Genomic DNA, 14,658 nt, shown 5'->3' with positions numbered 1-14,658 from the left:
AGGTAACAGAGCTAGTCTATACCGCCAAACAGTGCCACCATTCACTAGCAGCAGGTTCTCCTGCACGGTGGACCCCGGGCTGCGAACGCACCATTTATAATAAACATCTATTTTTACTCGGTGCGCTCCGCTAGCCCTAACATTATTGTATTCAGCTTTCTATGACCTGCAACCCATATAGATGGCTTAGGAGGGTTGATCCTACTGACAGATTCTCATTAATGTCACTTCACATGAGGAATTATTACCATTCATGATCCATGTACATGCAATTGGATTGGTGAAATGCATCAATTTCAATTATATGTATGGAATAAAATTACAAGGTTAAAAAAAAAATATATATATACAGTTAGGTCCATATATATTTGGACAGAGACAACATTATTCTAATTTTGGTTCTAGACATTACCACAATAAATTTGAAACAAAACGATTCAGATGCAGTTGAAGTTCAGACTTTCAGCTTTCATTTGAGGGTATCCACATTAAACTTGGATGAAGGGTTTAGGAGTTTCAGCTCCTTAATATGTGCCACCCTGTTTTTAAAGGGACCAAAAGTAATTGGACAGATTAAATAATTGTAAATAAAATGTTCATTTCTAGTACTTGGTTGAAAATCCTTTGTTGGCAATGACTGCCTGAAGTCTTGAACTCATGGACATCACCAGACGCTGTGTTTCCTCCTTTTTGATGCTCTGCCAGGCCTTCACTGCTGTGGTTTTCAGTTGCTGGTTGTTTGTGGCCTTTCTGTCTGAAGTTTAGTCTATAACAAGTGAAATGCTGCTCAATTGGGTTCAGATCAGGTGACTGACTTGGCCATTCAAGAATATTCCACTTCTTTGCTTTAATAAACTCCTGGGTTGCTTTGGCTTTATGTTTTGGGTCATTGTCCATCTGTAGTATGAAACGACAACCAACCAGTTTGGCTGCATTTGGCTGGATCTGAGCACACAGTATGGCTCTGAATACCTCAGAATTCATTTGGCTGCTTCTGTCCTGTGTCACATCATCAATAAACACTAGTGACCCAGTGCCACTGGCAGCCATGCATGCCCAAGCCATCACACTGCCTCCGCCGTGTTTTACAGATGATGTGGTATGCTTTGGATCATGAGCTGTACCACGCCTTCGCCATACTTTTCTCTTTCCATCATTCTGGTAGAGGTTGATCTTGGTTTCATCTGTCCAAAAAATGTTCTTCCAGAACTGTGCTGGCTTTTTTAGATGTTTTTTAGCAAAGTCCAGTATAGCCTTTTTATTCTTGATGCTTATGAGTGGCTGCACCGTGCAGTGAACCCTCTGTATTTACTTTCATGCAGTCTTCTCTTTATGGTAGATTTGGATATTGATACGCCGACCTCCTGGAGAGTGCTGTTCACTTGGTTGGCTGTTGTGAAGGGGTTTCTCTTCACCATGGAGATTATTCTGCGATCATCCACCACTGTTGTCTTCCGTGGGCACCCAGGTCTTTTTGCATTGATGAGTTCACCAGTGCTTTCTTTCTTTCTCAGGATGTACCAAACTGTAGATTTTGCCACTCCTAATATTGTAGCAATTTTTCAGATGGGTTTTTTTCTGTTTTCGCAGCTTAAGGATGGCTTGTTTCACTTGCATGGAGAGCTCTTTTACCGCATGTTTACTTCACAGCAAAACCTTCCAAATGCAAGCACCACACCTCAAATCAACTCCAGGCCTTTTATCTGCTTAATTCAGAATGACATAATGAAGGGATTGCCCACAACTGTCCATGAAATAGCCTTGGAGTCAATTGTCCAATTACTTTTGGTCCCTTTAAAAACAGGGTGGCACATGTTAAGGAGCGGAAGCTCCTAAACCCTTCATCCAATTTTAATGTGGATACCCTCAAATGAAAGCTGAAAGTCTGAACTTCAACTGCATCTGAATTGTTTTGTTTAAAATTCATTGTGGTAATGTCTATAACCAAAATTAGAAAAAGGTTGTCTCTGTCCAAATATATATGGACCTAACTGTATATACTTAGAAGAGTACAAAGCTACATAAAAATGACGTATCAGCATAGTAAAAAAAGACATTTTATAGCTGCACACATAACCTCAATATTGCTCTATTTTAGGTTCTTAACATAACGACAGGTCTTTTCTGCATAGTTGCACAATATTTCACTATGACACATTACTTAAAATAATTGTTAAAATAATGGATAACCTAACAGCATAAATATTTTCCATAAGTCACATTTACAGATTAAGGTAAACTGTGACGGCACATATCCATCAACACACTTTGCATAACTACACCCAACTGGTACATTTCTTTTGAAACAATAATGTCTTTGCTGACTTACACACAAAACATAATAGTTTTCCTGCGATTAATATTTTGACAAATGACAAGTATTTTCCATTAATCATTAGAAATTTACTTCACAAATATCATTGGTAAAAAATATTCTAATAGCATTTTCCCGGGTTTTTTTGTTTGTTTGTTTGTTTGTTTTTTTGTAAAGCGGCAGAAATAAAAATGTAGCAAATTGTAAAATTTTCTTTCAAAAGTGGACCTCCTACATCTGTGGTTATAAGCTCAAGGCACAACAACAGAAACAGCAGAGGATGCAGTTGTCCAGAGACGATTTTGTAACAAAGACAACACTGGTATCTTTAATGGCATATGGTGACTCGAGGGCTTCTGTTAAAGATTTTGCTTTGGGGCTTAGAAGCGTCAAGTTACATCTCTAAATCTCTAAAATCAAGTTCTAAACAAAATCTCTAAAGAATAAAAAATAACTATACAAGTTTTCAAAACTGACTTACAATTTAGAATAAAGAAATTTCGAACACTTAATAGACCAAATACAATGTGTCTATATTATTTCTGCAGATTTTGTTGATTTTGTTTTGAAATGTGTTCACAACACATTTGTGCCTTTATGATAAGTGTTATTGTGAAATAGGGCTTTACCTAATAAATGGAAAGCTGCACCGATGTCAGTTGGTCATGATCTTGGCAGGTTTTCATCAACCGGATGTAAAGATGATTTTTTTTTAATTTCCCTGTGGTGTAAGAGGATGCATGCATTTGACACAGCAGCCTGTAGTCAATTGAGCAAGTGTATGACAATGCAATGTGATCCCTATTGGTTCTGATTGCACAGATATAGTAGGGCTTACTTAATAGGCAGTGTGCACCATGTTTCATCATCCCTTTCATAGGAATAACATGCAGCAGACAAATAGTGCTGACCGAATGTTCGGTCATGTGATGCAGCACATCAAATGATTATTTGGCACTTGCCATATCAATATGTACTTCAATGCACAGAATATATGCTTGCAATGTTAATTTTCTGCCCTTAGATTGCTTTATAGATTATAAAGACAGGGAATTAGCAAGAAGGTTGTCAGTGTATTAGATGAGGCCTCATGGCAAGCAATGGCTCTATGTGCTGAGGGAAAAAAAGAGCTAGGCTTGATCATGAATGGGTTCCCAAGGAAAGGAGCAGATAAAAAGAACAACATTTGCTATGCTCCATTCCCGTGGTACAGACCCTGTTATTATAAAATCCTTGAATATTAGAAATCATGGTCAATCTAACACTGTGTCTAATGGAAATCTGTCTTGTCTGATAATGCTATTAACCTGCAAATATCGGGTTAATCTGTACTTTAATAGCTTTATGAAGGTGCCTTGCCACAGTACTAAAAGTGTGGCACAAAGTTTATTACTTTCAGGAGCTGCTGACTTTCAGTCATGCAAGCTGCCTGGAGCAAATACAGTCACTGCTCACAGCACAGAGGTGGGCGTAAGCACGCCCTAGCATTGATTTGGTGCTGACTCAGTAGAGCATCACTACAGAGCCAAGTGTCAGTCAATACTGGATCTGCTTACAGCTGACACTTACAGTATAGTGAGTGGGTGACTGTAATTGCTCCAGGCACATCTACCTGACTGAAAGCTGGCAGCTCCCAGGAGGAAAAAAAGGTCATTTTCTCCTAGCTTCTGCACTTTGATCAGGTGCTTTCATAACACTATTAACCTGAAGATTAACCCTATACATGAAGGTTACTAGCATTATCGGACCTGACAGAGTCCCTTTAATTCATGCGGTACTCGGGGGTGTTTGCTACCCTGGCCTGGTGACCCCAGCTTTAGTGTTATTGAGGCTAGGCTTCTTTCTAGGTTAAACAGGTGACATTTAATGGAATTTTTGGTAATTCTGATCATGTCATGTGTCATGGTATTTTTTTGAGTAAATATTGTAAAGAAAAAAGCATTTCATAAATTGGATTTTCCTCTCATCCTCCTCCATGTTATGCCCTTTTCAATTATTTCCATCATTTTTTATTTCCTTACTGTTTATGTTTATTATATTTTTACTTTCTTTGGCAATGAGTCTTTCCATCTCAATCTTTGTTGCCTTGATTTGTTTTTATCATAATTTATTTCTCCATAAATATTTGCTGCCTCATCACTACCCTCTTGCTGGAAACACTTTTTTCCTTTTATTGCTCCCATTACAGCTCTATTTCGCCATAGTAATTTCCTCCTATTTCTAGCTGGTTTATTCCCATAGGGTATATAGTTAGAGCAGGTCCTATTCAGGATGCTTATAAAAGTGTCCTACTTGCTTTGTGTCTTTTTCTGTCAAGGACATTGTCATAGTTTATAGCACTAAGATCTCTCAGCCGATGGAAATTTGTCTTCCTTAAATTTAGTGTCCTTGTAGACCCTGTACTATACATCTTATTAAAGGATAAGTGAAAACCTAATATCTTATTACTACTGCTTCAAAAGTGACCCCCCAGCCCATACATTCGTTATTCTGCTTAGAAGTTGCAGACTCCTCTGTAGGCATCAGGTCATACAATACAGTAAAGATAAAATCCGACACTCTATTGAGTTGCACAAAAATTATTAGAAAACATAGAAACCTGGGACATTTTGGTCAAAAAGACCTTCTTCAGACAGATTGTATATGGTACACTGCATGAAACAGCATTGTTCAAAGTAAGAATTCAATGTCCATAAGGTTTACTCTCGATGAGCATTAAATTCCAACTCCCCACAGCACTGTTATATGCATGTACCATGTGCAATCTGTCTGAAGAAGGTCCTTTTGACCGAAACATCACTATTTTTGGATTCCTTTTCTAATCTGATATCATTTTTCTGCAACTCAGTAGACTGCTGCAGTTTTATTATATGGAGTGGCATCCTATCCAGGCACCATACTTTTATACAGGGATACGTACATCCTATATATATAGGTCATAGAATACAAACGCCTTATTAAACCCTGTTAAAAAAATTATTTTCTTTGACTCCATAATCAATGTAAGTCCATCTTTGAAGATTATAATCTTCAAAAAAAATCATACAACTATAAAAATACATTGCCTCACTTTGTTCAAAATATAATCATGGGTTATAATATGTAATATTATTTGTGAATCATAACTAAACACTGTATGGAACATAACACGGCAAATGTATACTTTTTCATTCTCTATTATTTTACATTTTGTACACATAGTTAATGCACAAATATTATACCAAACTTTAGACCGGAGAATAATACCAAAGTAAATGCAGCAGTATACCTACCTCCATTGGATTTACAGTGATAGTTAAAGCAGAGTCATCCCAATTCATGTCAGGGTCTTTTGTTGCCTCTTTGTCTGGAAAGTCTTGTTGGTGGACTGCCCGTAATCTAAAGATTCCCAGCACAACAATAATAACCAGTATGCTGATGCAAGCTACCAGGACAATGGTTGTAGCACCTGGAGAAACTGAAAAGCAATGGAGAACATTTATACAAGTTCAAGTTAATTTATTCAAGAAGACACAACTAATATATTTGCTATCTAGATATTCTAACTCTAAACATAGGGGAAATCATAATTACACAAATACTGTACATTTCCTTTTCAATGGCCACTACAGTGGAAAGCTTATATTATTTCATGCCACATATTTAAAAAGCTTAAAGAGACTGTCAGCACATAATGACTGTTCAAACTAAATCTTTCTGCTTCAAAGAGGGGTCAACCATTTATATACACCTTCCCACTTGTTTGTTTTCCCTGAATCTCCACCCCCTCTTCTGTGATTGATGACTCTGGCCAAAGAAGGGTTGAGATAGATGGAAACCAAGAATCTGGGAAGGTGTACGTAAATGTTTGGCCCACCATGATGCACTGAGCGCCTGTATTTCGTTTGAACAGTCATTTTGTGCTGACAGAGTCCCTATAAGCCCAGCAAAGTAAGAAGCACTGTTCTTGTTAGTGGCTATCTACTTTGGCAAATAGTAGAGCTTTGCATGTTTTCATGTATATGTTTTAATTAGGGGCAGCATGGTGTCTCAATGGATAGCACTATTGCTGTGCAGAAGCACTAGAGTTGTGGGTTCAAATCCCACCAAGGAAAATATCTACAAGGAGTTTTTATGTTCTCCATGGGTTTCTATGAGTTTCCTCCTGCACACCAAAGACATACTGCTAAGGAATTTATGAGATTATGAGCCCCAAAACGTACAGTGATGATGATATCTGTAAAGCGCAGTGGAAATAATGGTGCTGTATAAGCGAGTAAATTAAGTAAATAATAAACGTGAAGGTTTAAGAGCTAAAAAATTTTTTCCCAGAGCCATAACTTTTTGGGGGGTCAATATGGCCATGTGAGAACTTGATTTTTGTGGGACAAGTTATACTTACACTAGTGGTTTTATCATACCGTTTTCTGGAAAACAAGAAAAAAATACCAAGTGCCTGTAGTTATCATCCCTGCCAAGTCGTGTTTTTGCCCGATGTGGTTCTTTTTTGAATCTCCAATATTTTTAATTTTAATCATGTTGTTTATCAAATAAAAAACAAACATATTTTACCATTAAAGTGCTCTTGAACTAAATTTTTCATACATTCACATTATGATTCCCAGTTTGCATCTGTTATCATAGATTCCATTGTCACTATTTCAGTGTCACCACTTCTTTATACACTTATTATACTTGTTATCAAAGATACCATTGTTCCTACTTTGGCTGGCATGTTCTGATAGGTAGTATGAACAAGATTTATCTTTGTAAAAAATTAAAAAAAAACGTTGCTGTACAGCACTCAGTTTGTAACTTTGAAATAGAAAATGTACATTTCACTGTTAAAGGGAGTATGTCAGCACATTCTTGCTATGTAATCTGAGGATAGAATAAGGTAGCAGCTGAGACACTAAATTTAGAGATGTGTCTCTTATCAGGGTGTATGCTGTTGTTTACATGAACTTTTTATCACCAGAACATTATCATTACCCTTACCACAGTTGCACGTGAGCACTAGTCCAACCATGCCCCCTCCTCTAATAAGCAGCTCACTGTCAATTGACAATGTACATAGAAAGCTGTGGTATAGGTGGGGTTAGTTTTCTGAGCTCAGCTTCATCTAAAAACTGATTGTTTCACATCAGCTGTGTAAGGGGGTGTGCAGGTGGCTGGCTTGAGCCCTGCATTCCTGTGCATGCCTACCTAATGAATCTGGGTAAGTTTCGTGTTTGCTGTGTCTCCTGTGTAGCTTATAATAGTTGACACTGTTTAATATGTTAATGGCTGACACTGTTCTGATATCTGTGTGTTAGGGACAGGAATAGGGACAGTCAGTGGCAGTGGTGGGTCAGCATTGGTAACGGTTATGGCATTGTAGTTGCAGGATAGTGTTAAGGAGGGCACTGTAGAGGAGATTAGATTGTGTTGAGAACTGGTTTCAGTCAGAGTAGTGACAGTCGAGAAGGGGGCAGAGCCAGTGTAGTGGCAGGGAAACTGCCTTTCTGAGGTAATTTTCAGGTAGTGAGAAGAGCTAGAGCAGTGTGAGGAGAATTGTTCTAGAAGGAGTTGTGACAGAAAGCTGAACAGAGCAACAGTGTAGAGTTGAGAGAGCGAGGCAGCCTAGAAGAATCTGTGGCTAGTCTGTGGGTGACCTCCCATGGCATCCGGGACTTACTGTCCAAACAGGAATTGTGGAGGCAACCTGAATTTTCGCCCAAGATGGGGAAAGTGGACGGGGAGCACTCAGTATCAGCTAGCTGGATGGTTCAGGAAGCTGCGGGCCTGGGAGCCATGGTGCAGGAAGAAAAGCTGAGGAAGCAGACCAGGGAAAACACAGGAGATGGATTACTCATGTATTGGGAAAATAGATGGATTGTAACTGTTATGAAGATACACGAGTTAAGTAAAATTTTATTGAAAATGAACTTGGACTTTGAGAACATTTGTGTGTGTCTGCAACGGATAGGAGCCCTGCATGCTGTGAAGGATTCTGACCCACAGGTGGGTGAAATCCATGACACACACAGCACACCACAAAATGGACATTCTGATATTTCTGTAGCGGAGCGTCGGGGTGTGATGAGGAAGCAGCAGCAGACCCTTAGTGCGACTACCACCCTGGCCCCCATTACAGCTGCTCCCAGTAAACTGATATATCGATGGAATCAGGCCCACTTGTCCTGTATTCTGCTACTCTCAGATTAAATAGTGAAAACCTGCTGACAGATTTCCTTTAAGGACACTTCTGCACAGTCTTTTTAGAGAGGAACTTCAGAAGATCATTGTTGCTAATAGCCTTGGGTATCTTTCACTGAATGAAGACAAAAAGGTTTCCAATTGGAATACTTCTTAGATGTTGTAGAATTTGACAGAGGCAGAGGCCACTTTTAGTTATCCCATTGGCAACCCTGCAATGGGATCAATGGGCGGTAATGCTTTCATGAGATAGCCAAAAATCTAAAAAGAGTCCCAGTGTTTGGCATACGCATCTGCGAATTAGACCATACCTAATATATTGCCTATGATCTGTGTAAAGGTACGTGCCCACGATCAGGAATAGCAGCGTTTAGGACACAGCTGACCTGTGCTGTGCCCAGAACACTGCGTTCTATATTAGAAGCAGCATGTATGGGATTAATAGAAGCCCCATGCCCACTGTACTTCTATTTACCACTTTGTGAACTCACCTGTGGAGCGGCTTTACTAGCTGCAGTATGTCAACAACTGTTGCCGATTCACCTGCGTGATTAGAACACAGCATTTTGGATGCAGTAAAAATACGCTTCGTCTAAAGGGCTGCCACTGCCTGATCATTGGCATGTACTCTTACACTGACAGACAGTAACGTTTTCAATTACAGATATTTTAAAGCATTAAAGAAGCGATCAAAGAATATTATTTCAAGTTCCCTGGGGAACAAAAATAGTGTAGTTAAGTTCTGTCATAAAAGGTAAAACATGATGAAGACAGCACACACGTTCCCATATTATGCAATCAAACTGAAAGACACAAAATGCTTTTCCAATGGAAGGATAAATGGATTATTAAAATATGTACATAGAGTCTATTGGACTTGAATGACAAAAATTAAATAAGGGTCGGATTCATTAAGACTGGTATTGTCCATGCCTGTCTTAATGAATGGGCTTGCTAGAGTATGATGCGTCTATTATTACGATGCTCACACCACTTGATGAAATTAGGCACATCTCTTTACTGGCATGCGCTTTCGCCAAAAATGTACTTTGTACATTTCTTCATTCATCTCTAATAGCTAGAGCTCTTGAAAATGTAAAAATTCACACAAAATTATGTTAAATAATTTTTCAACTTTAAATAATGCATTGAAAAAGCATTTTAGGCAGAAACTGAGAATTCCCCTTCAATTGCATTTATACCTTTAATTAGGTTACTTAGCCGCAGCACCATAATCACATGAGAGGCTTTGCAGCATCGCTGACACTAGACAGCTTATTTGTATAGCAGATGAGCTCTGCTATAAATGATATTTAAAGTAAAAACAAAACTAATTAAATTCTGTAATACCAGGACGAAAATCCTAATTACAATGTAAGTTTTAATGCCATAGAAAAACAATAATAAACAAATGTTACAGTTCATCAATAATAATGATTATACCCGTCCATTAAAGGAGATCATCTCCTGCCATCTGCCAGGCTGTAGGTGGCACATGCCATTTCTTGTGCGCTATGTGAGCAAGATTATTTTTATTCTAATGCTAAAGCTTTGCTCTATTTACATGCAGAACCTGACAATGGTCAGAGACCCTTCCTTCCCATCTGTATTTAATAACCAGCTGTTGGATTTAGTATTCCAGCTACTCAAGGACTGAAATTATCGTGTTATTTATTACCTGCATTTGGAATTGTGCTAATGTCATATTTTCAAATTATAATACCCTGAAGAACTTATGAACCTCATATTTAAGAGTAGTTGAATGTTACATACCACGGCTTTCATGCCCTAGTACTTCAGTGCTTGGATTCTGGAGAGAAGGCATAAACTGAGGTTGGATCACCATGTGGTTTACATGCTCCATATAATTGGAATTGTGTAATATGTTGACCTATATAATAGAAGAGACATCATATAAAACTCATAGAATTCATATAAAATACAGGATTAGTTTTTATTGTAAAGTAATGGAGTGCTGGTACATCACATATACATCATATAGTGAGTTGTAATGATGGATTTACATATCATACTCTAGAATGTCTCAGGGCAGTAATTTACTTAATATGTTGTCAGTGGTTAAAAGCCCCTATAGTAGTACAATGTCCTTTTATATGAAAGGGGAAATCCACTGAACTTGTCTAGTGATATATCATAGATATGTGTGAGGAAATCACATTGGTAAAGTTATGATCACTAACCCCCACTGTTTCCAAAATCAAAAATATCTGTCACAGCATTTTTAGCAAATAAATATATAGCCACTATTAAAAGTATAATATACTTTTTTTTATCATAAATGTTATTTTTTGAGTAACAAAATAGTCTACATTTTTGGCCACTAGGTGTCTTACTTGCTTAGGCTAGGTTCACATTGCGTTAAAGCAGCCCGTTCAACACATGTGTTAAATGGGCTGCGTTAACGCAAATGCCGACATGCCATCGCACTAGTGCAGATAGAGCTAGCAGATGCTCTATCTGTGCTAGCGGTGATGGACCTGGAAACGCTGCAGTCCGCGTCCGAGGGTCTGTCACTCAATGACAGCACATCGCTAGCGCACACCCACTTTGGGCGTGTGCTAGCGATGCACCCGAAATAGAGCTTAATGTCAGTGTTAACAGACTGCGTTACACCACGTTAAAATGCAGTCCGTCTAACGAACTGCTTGGACATAATGTGAACCCAGCCTTACAGTTAGCGGTCCAACAGTTGCTGTAAAGACTCCTCCCTTTATATTCGAGACAAGCAGAAATGATTACAGGAGGTGGGATGTGTCTTTACTAGTCTGCTCTCTACTGGATATTATACAGTGTTTAATAATGTCCTTTCTGTAGAGAGCCCAGCACAGCACACACTATTGTGCTGCTGGACTTTTTATCACGCTTGAGTCTGCTTTTCCTCAGTGAGTGTCTTTTTATTTCTCTTGCCTGCTAGTTTGTAAACTCATATCAGCACTTTTTATCCATGCCCTCCTCCTCCACACAATGCCATACAGTGGCACAAGTTTAGGTCAAAATTACTGTTATTGTGAACAGTTAAGCAAGTTGAAGATGACATGATCTCTTAAAGGCTTAAAGTTCAATATGACACATTTCCTTTGTATTATAGATTTGTGTGCTTAAATTACTTTGATCAAGGTTTCAGACCTTATTTAGCCTGTTAGGGTTATGCCTTGTACACTGTCATTGTTTGGAAAGGCCAAGTGATGCAGATTTCCCAGCTTTATACAAACAAGTCTCCTCTGACATTGTGCCCAAAAAACAGCAGCTATGGGTTCTTCTAAGCTGCTGCCTAGAGCTTTGAAAATGAAAATGATGGAGGCCCACAATCCAGGAGAAAGCTATAAGAAATTTTTTTTTTCAAGTTTCCTCAGTTCAAAATATAATTAAGAAATGGCAGTTAACAGGAACAGTGGAGGTCAAGATAAGGTCTAGAAGATCACGCAATATTTAATTGAGAGCTGTACGTGGGATTGCTAGAGAGACAAATCAGAACCCCAGGCTTGACTGCAGATGACCTTCAGCAAGATTTAGCAGACTCTGCTGTAGATTTGTGGTATATCTCTCTATTGTTCAGACACCTGTACAAATATGGCCTTCGTGGAAGAGTCATCAGAAGATATCCTCTCCTGTTTCCTCACCATAAAATTCAGCATCAGATGTATTCAAAAGAACACCTAAACAAGCCTGGTGCATTTTGCAAACAAGTCATGTGGGGCAGATGAGGTTAAAATAAAATTTCAGGAAAAGAACATCTTGCCAACTATTAACTTAAGCATGGGGTGAATTGATCATGCTTCAGGGTTGTGCTGCAGCCAATGGCACGGGGAACATTTAATGGGGAAAGGGAAGAATGGATTTAATGAAATTTCAACAAATTCTTGATGCAAACACAACTCCATCTGTAAAAAGTTGAACTTGAAAAGAGGATGGCTTCTACAAATGGATAATGATCCTAAATACACATGAAAATACGCAATATACTTCCTTAAAAGGCGCAAGCTGAAGGTTTTACAATGGACCATCGCAATCCCCTGATCTGAACATTATTGAAAATCTGTGGCTAGACCTCAAAATAGCAGTGCATGCAAGACGACTAAGGATTCTCACAGAACTGGAAACATTTTCCAAGGAACAATAGATGAAAATCCCTCAAACAATATATATATATATATATGTTAGGGCTAGCAGAACGCACTGAGTAAATATAGATGTTATTATTGGTGCGTTCGCAGCCCGGGGTCCACAGTACAGGAGGAACCTGCTGCTAGCAAATAACGGCACTATATGGTGGTATAAGCAAACTCTGTTACTTCACAGAGTCGCACAGAAAGAAGACGCTGTGCCCTGCTAATGTCACAGGGGAACACAGGTAACTGCTGAGCTGATGGCAGTCAGTGGTCACTCACTTAGAGAAGCACACAAAACACTCCTCTCCGGTGGAGCAGGAATTCTAGAGGCTATGAGCCAGCCCTGAATACATTCATACAAAACTCCTCACCAGAGGTGCCGGTATTCTAGGTGCTTATTTCAGCCAAACCATGTCCATATACAGCAGTGACCACAATAGCAAAGCTCATACACATGTTGATACTAGTGCATGGCCATGCGGCCATGCAAACCTTTTATAGATGCAGCAATTTCAGGACCTTCCTAGAGGACCAATGGGAGCGGCTACAGGACCTGAGCATGTGACCCCTGACCTCCAATGAGAGGTCTTACCTTGGGCATGCTCAGGTGCAGGTGCAGCTATGGGACTTGGGTAAGCCCACCACAAAGTCCATCCCGACCATCTCCCAGGGCCTGTCTGCCACCGGCAGGGGATAAAGTAACCCAGCTGGCCATTGTCGAGGAGACTTATTTTTGGCACAGGAGACACACACCTGAATATAGTCTCAGATGTCATGGGACATATGCGGCCACCAGTACGTCCTTTCCAGAAGCTCAGATGTCCTTTTGGTCCCAAAGTGTGCACCCACCCTGGATGAGTGAGCCCAAGAGAGAACCTCCAGTCGCAAATTTTCTGGCACAAAAGTCTTACCCAGGGGCACAGACTCTAGCGAAACCGGAGCCACGGTCCTCAGGCTCTCAGATGGTACAATAAGCCAAAGTTCCTCCTCCTCCACCACTGATGACACTACGGAGAGGGAGAGAACGTCGGCACAAATGTTCTTCTCCCCAGAGAGAAAATGGAGGATGAAATGGAATTGGGAGAAGAACAGGGACCATCTGGCCTGGTGAGAATTTAGCAACTGGACAGTCTGAATATAGACCAAGTTCTTGTGGTCGGTGAAAACTTGGAAGGGAAAACGAGCCCCCTCCAAGAGGTGTCTCCACTCCGAGTAGGCCAACTTCATAGCTAGCAACTCCCTGCCCCCGATGGAATAATTCCTCTCCCCCAGTGTGAAGGTCTTAGAGAAAAAGAAGGAGGGATGCTTCCAACCTTGAGCATCCTTTTGGAATAGGACTGCTCTAGCACCGACAGATGAGGCATCCACCTCCATTATGAAAGGTTTATCTACATCGGGGCGATGTAGAATGGGTGCGCTAGGAAAGTGGGAGTTAATAGAGAGGAAGGCCTTGGAGACCTCCTCCAACCACAATTTGAGATTTGCTCCCTTTTTGGTGAGGGCAACCAAAGGAGCTACCAAAGTTGAGAAGTGGGGAATGAACTGGCGATACTAATTAATGAACCCCATAAAGCGCTGCACCGCTTTGAGAGAATGGGGTTCCTGCCAGTCCATCACAGCCTGTAGCTTGGCAGGATCCATAGCCAATCCTTGGGCCGAGATGATATAGCCCAGGAAAGGCAAAGATTCCTGCTCAAACACGCACTTCTCCAACTTGGCATAGAGGGAATTTGCCCGTAGGAGGTCAAAGACTTTGCAAACATCTCTCCATTGGGAGTCTATATCTGGAGAGTAGATGAGAATATCATCCAGGTAGACTACAACCGAGGTGGAGAGCATATCCCAGAAGATATCAGTTAAAATGTCTTGGAAAACGGCAGGGGCATTACAGAGCCCAAAGTGAATCACCAGATATTCATAGTGCCCATCCCTGGTGTTAAAAGCCATCTTCCATTCTTCCCCCTTGGGGAGGCTAGACTCGACCCCGGGGAGGCTCAGCACCAGGCAAGAGGTCAGTAGGACAGTCATAGGGGCAGT

General features: G+C 40.1%; 1 protein-coding gene across 1 annotated transcript in view; it reads right to left on the bottom strand.

Moving 5' to 3' along the window:
• The window catches only part of CLSTN2 (calsyntenin 2), a 1,535,903-nt gene that overhangs the window by 15,867 nt on the left and 1,505,378 nt on the right, over positions 1–14,658 (bottom strand). The window contains exons 15-16 of the mRNA XM_077290847.1: positions 10,265–10,382; positions 5,587–5,771 (exon numbers count right to left, since the gene is read on the bottom strand). Of these exons, the coding sequence (XP_077146962.1) occupies positions 5,587–5,771; positions 10,265–10,382 (303 nt within the window). The remainder of the gene's footprint in view (positions 1–5,586; positions 5,772–10,264; positions 10,383–14,658) is intronic.

This window comes from Ranitomeya variabilis, chromosome 2 (assembly GCF_051348905.1).
Source record: "Ranitomeya variabilis isolate aRanVar5 chromosome 2, aRanVar5.hap1, whole genome shotgun sequence".
NCBI classification, from domain to species: Eukaryota; Metazoa; Chordata; class Amphibia; order Anura; family Dendrobatidae; genus Ranitomeya; species Ranitomeya variabilis.
Note: the sequence above shows the minus strand (reverse complement) of the source record. Positions and strands in the feature narration are given on the sequence as shown.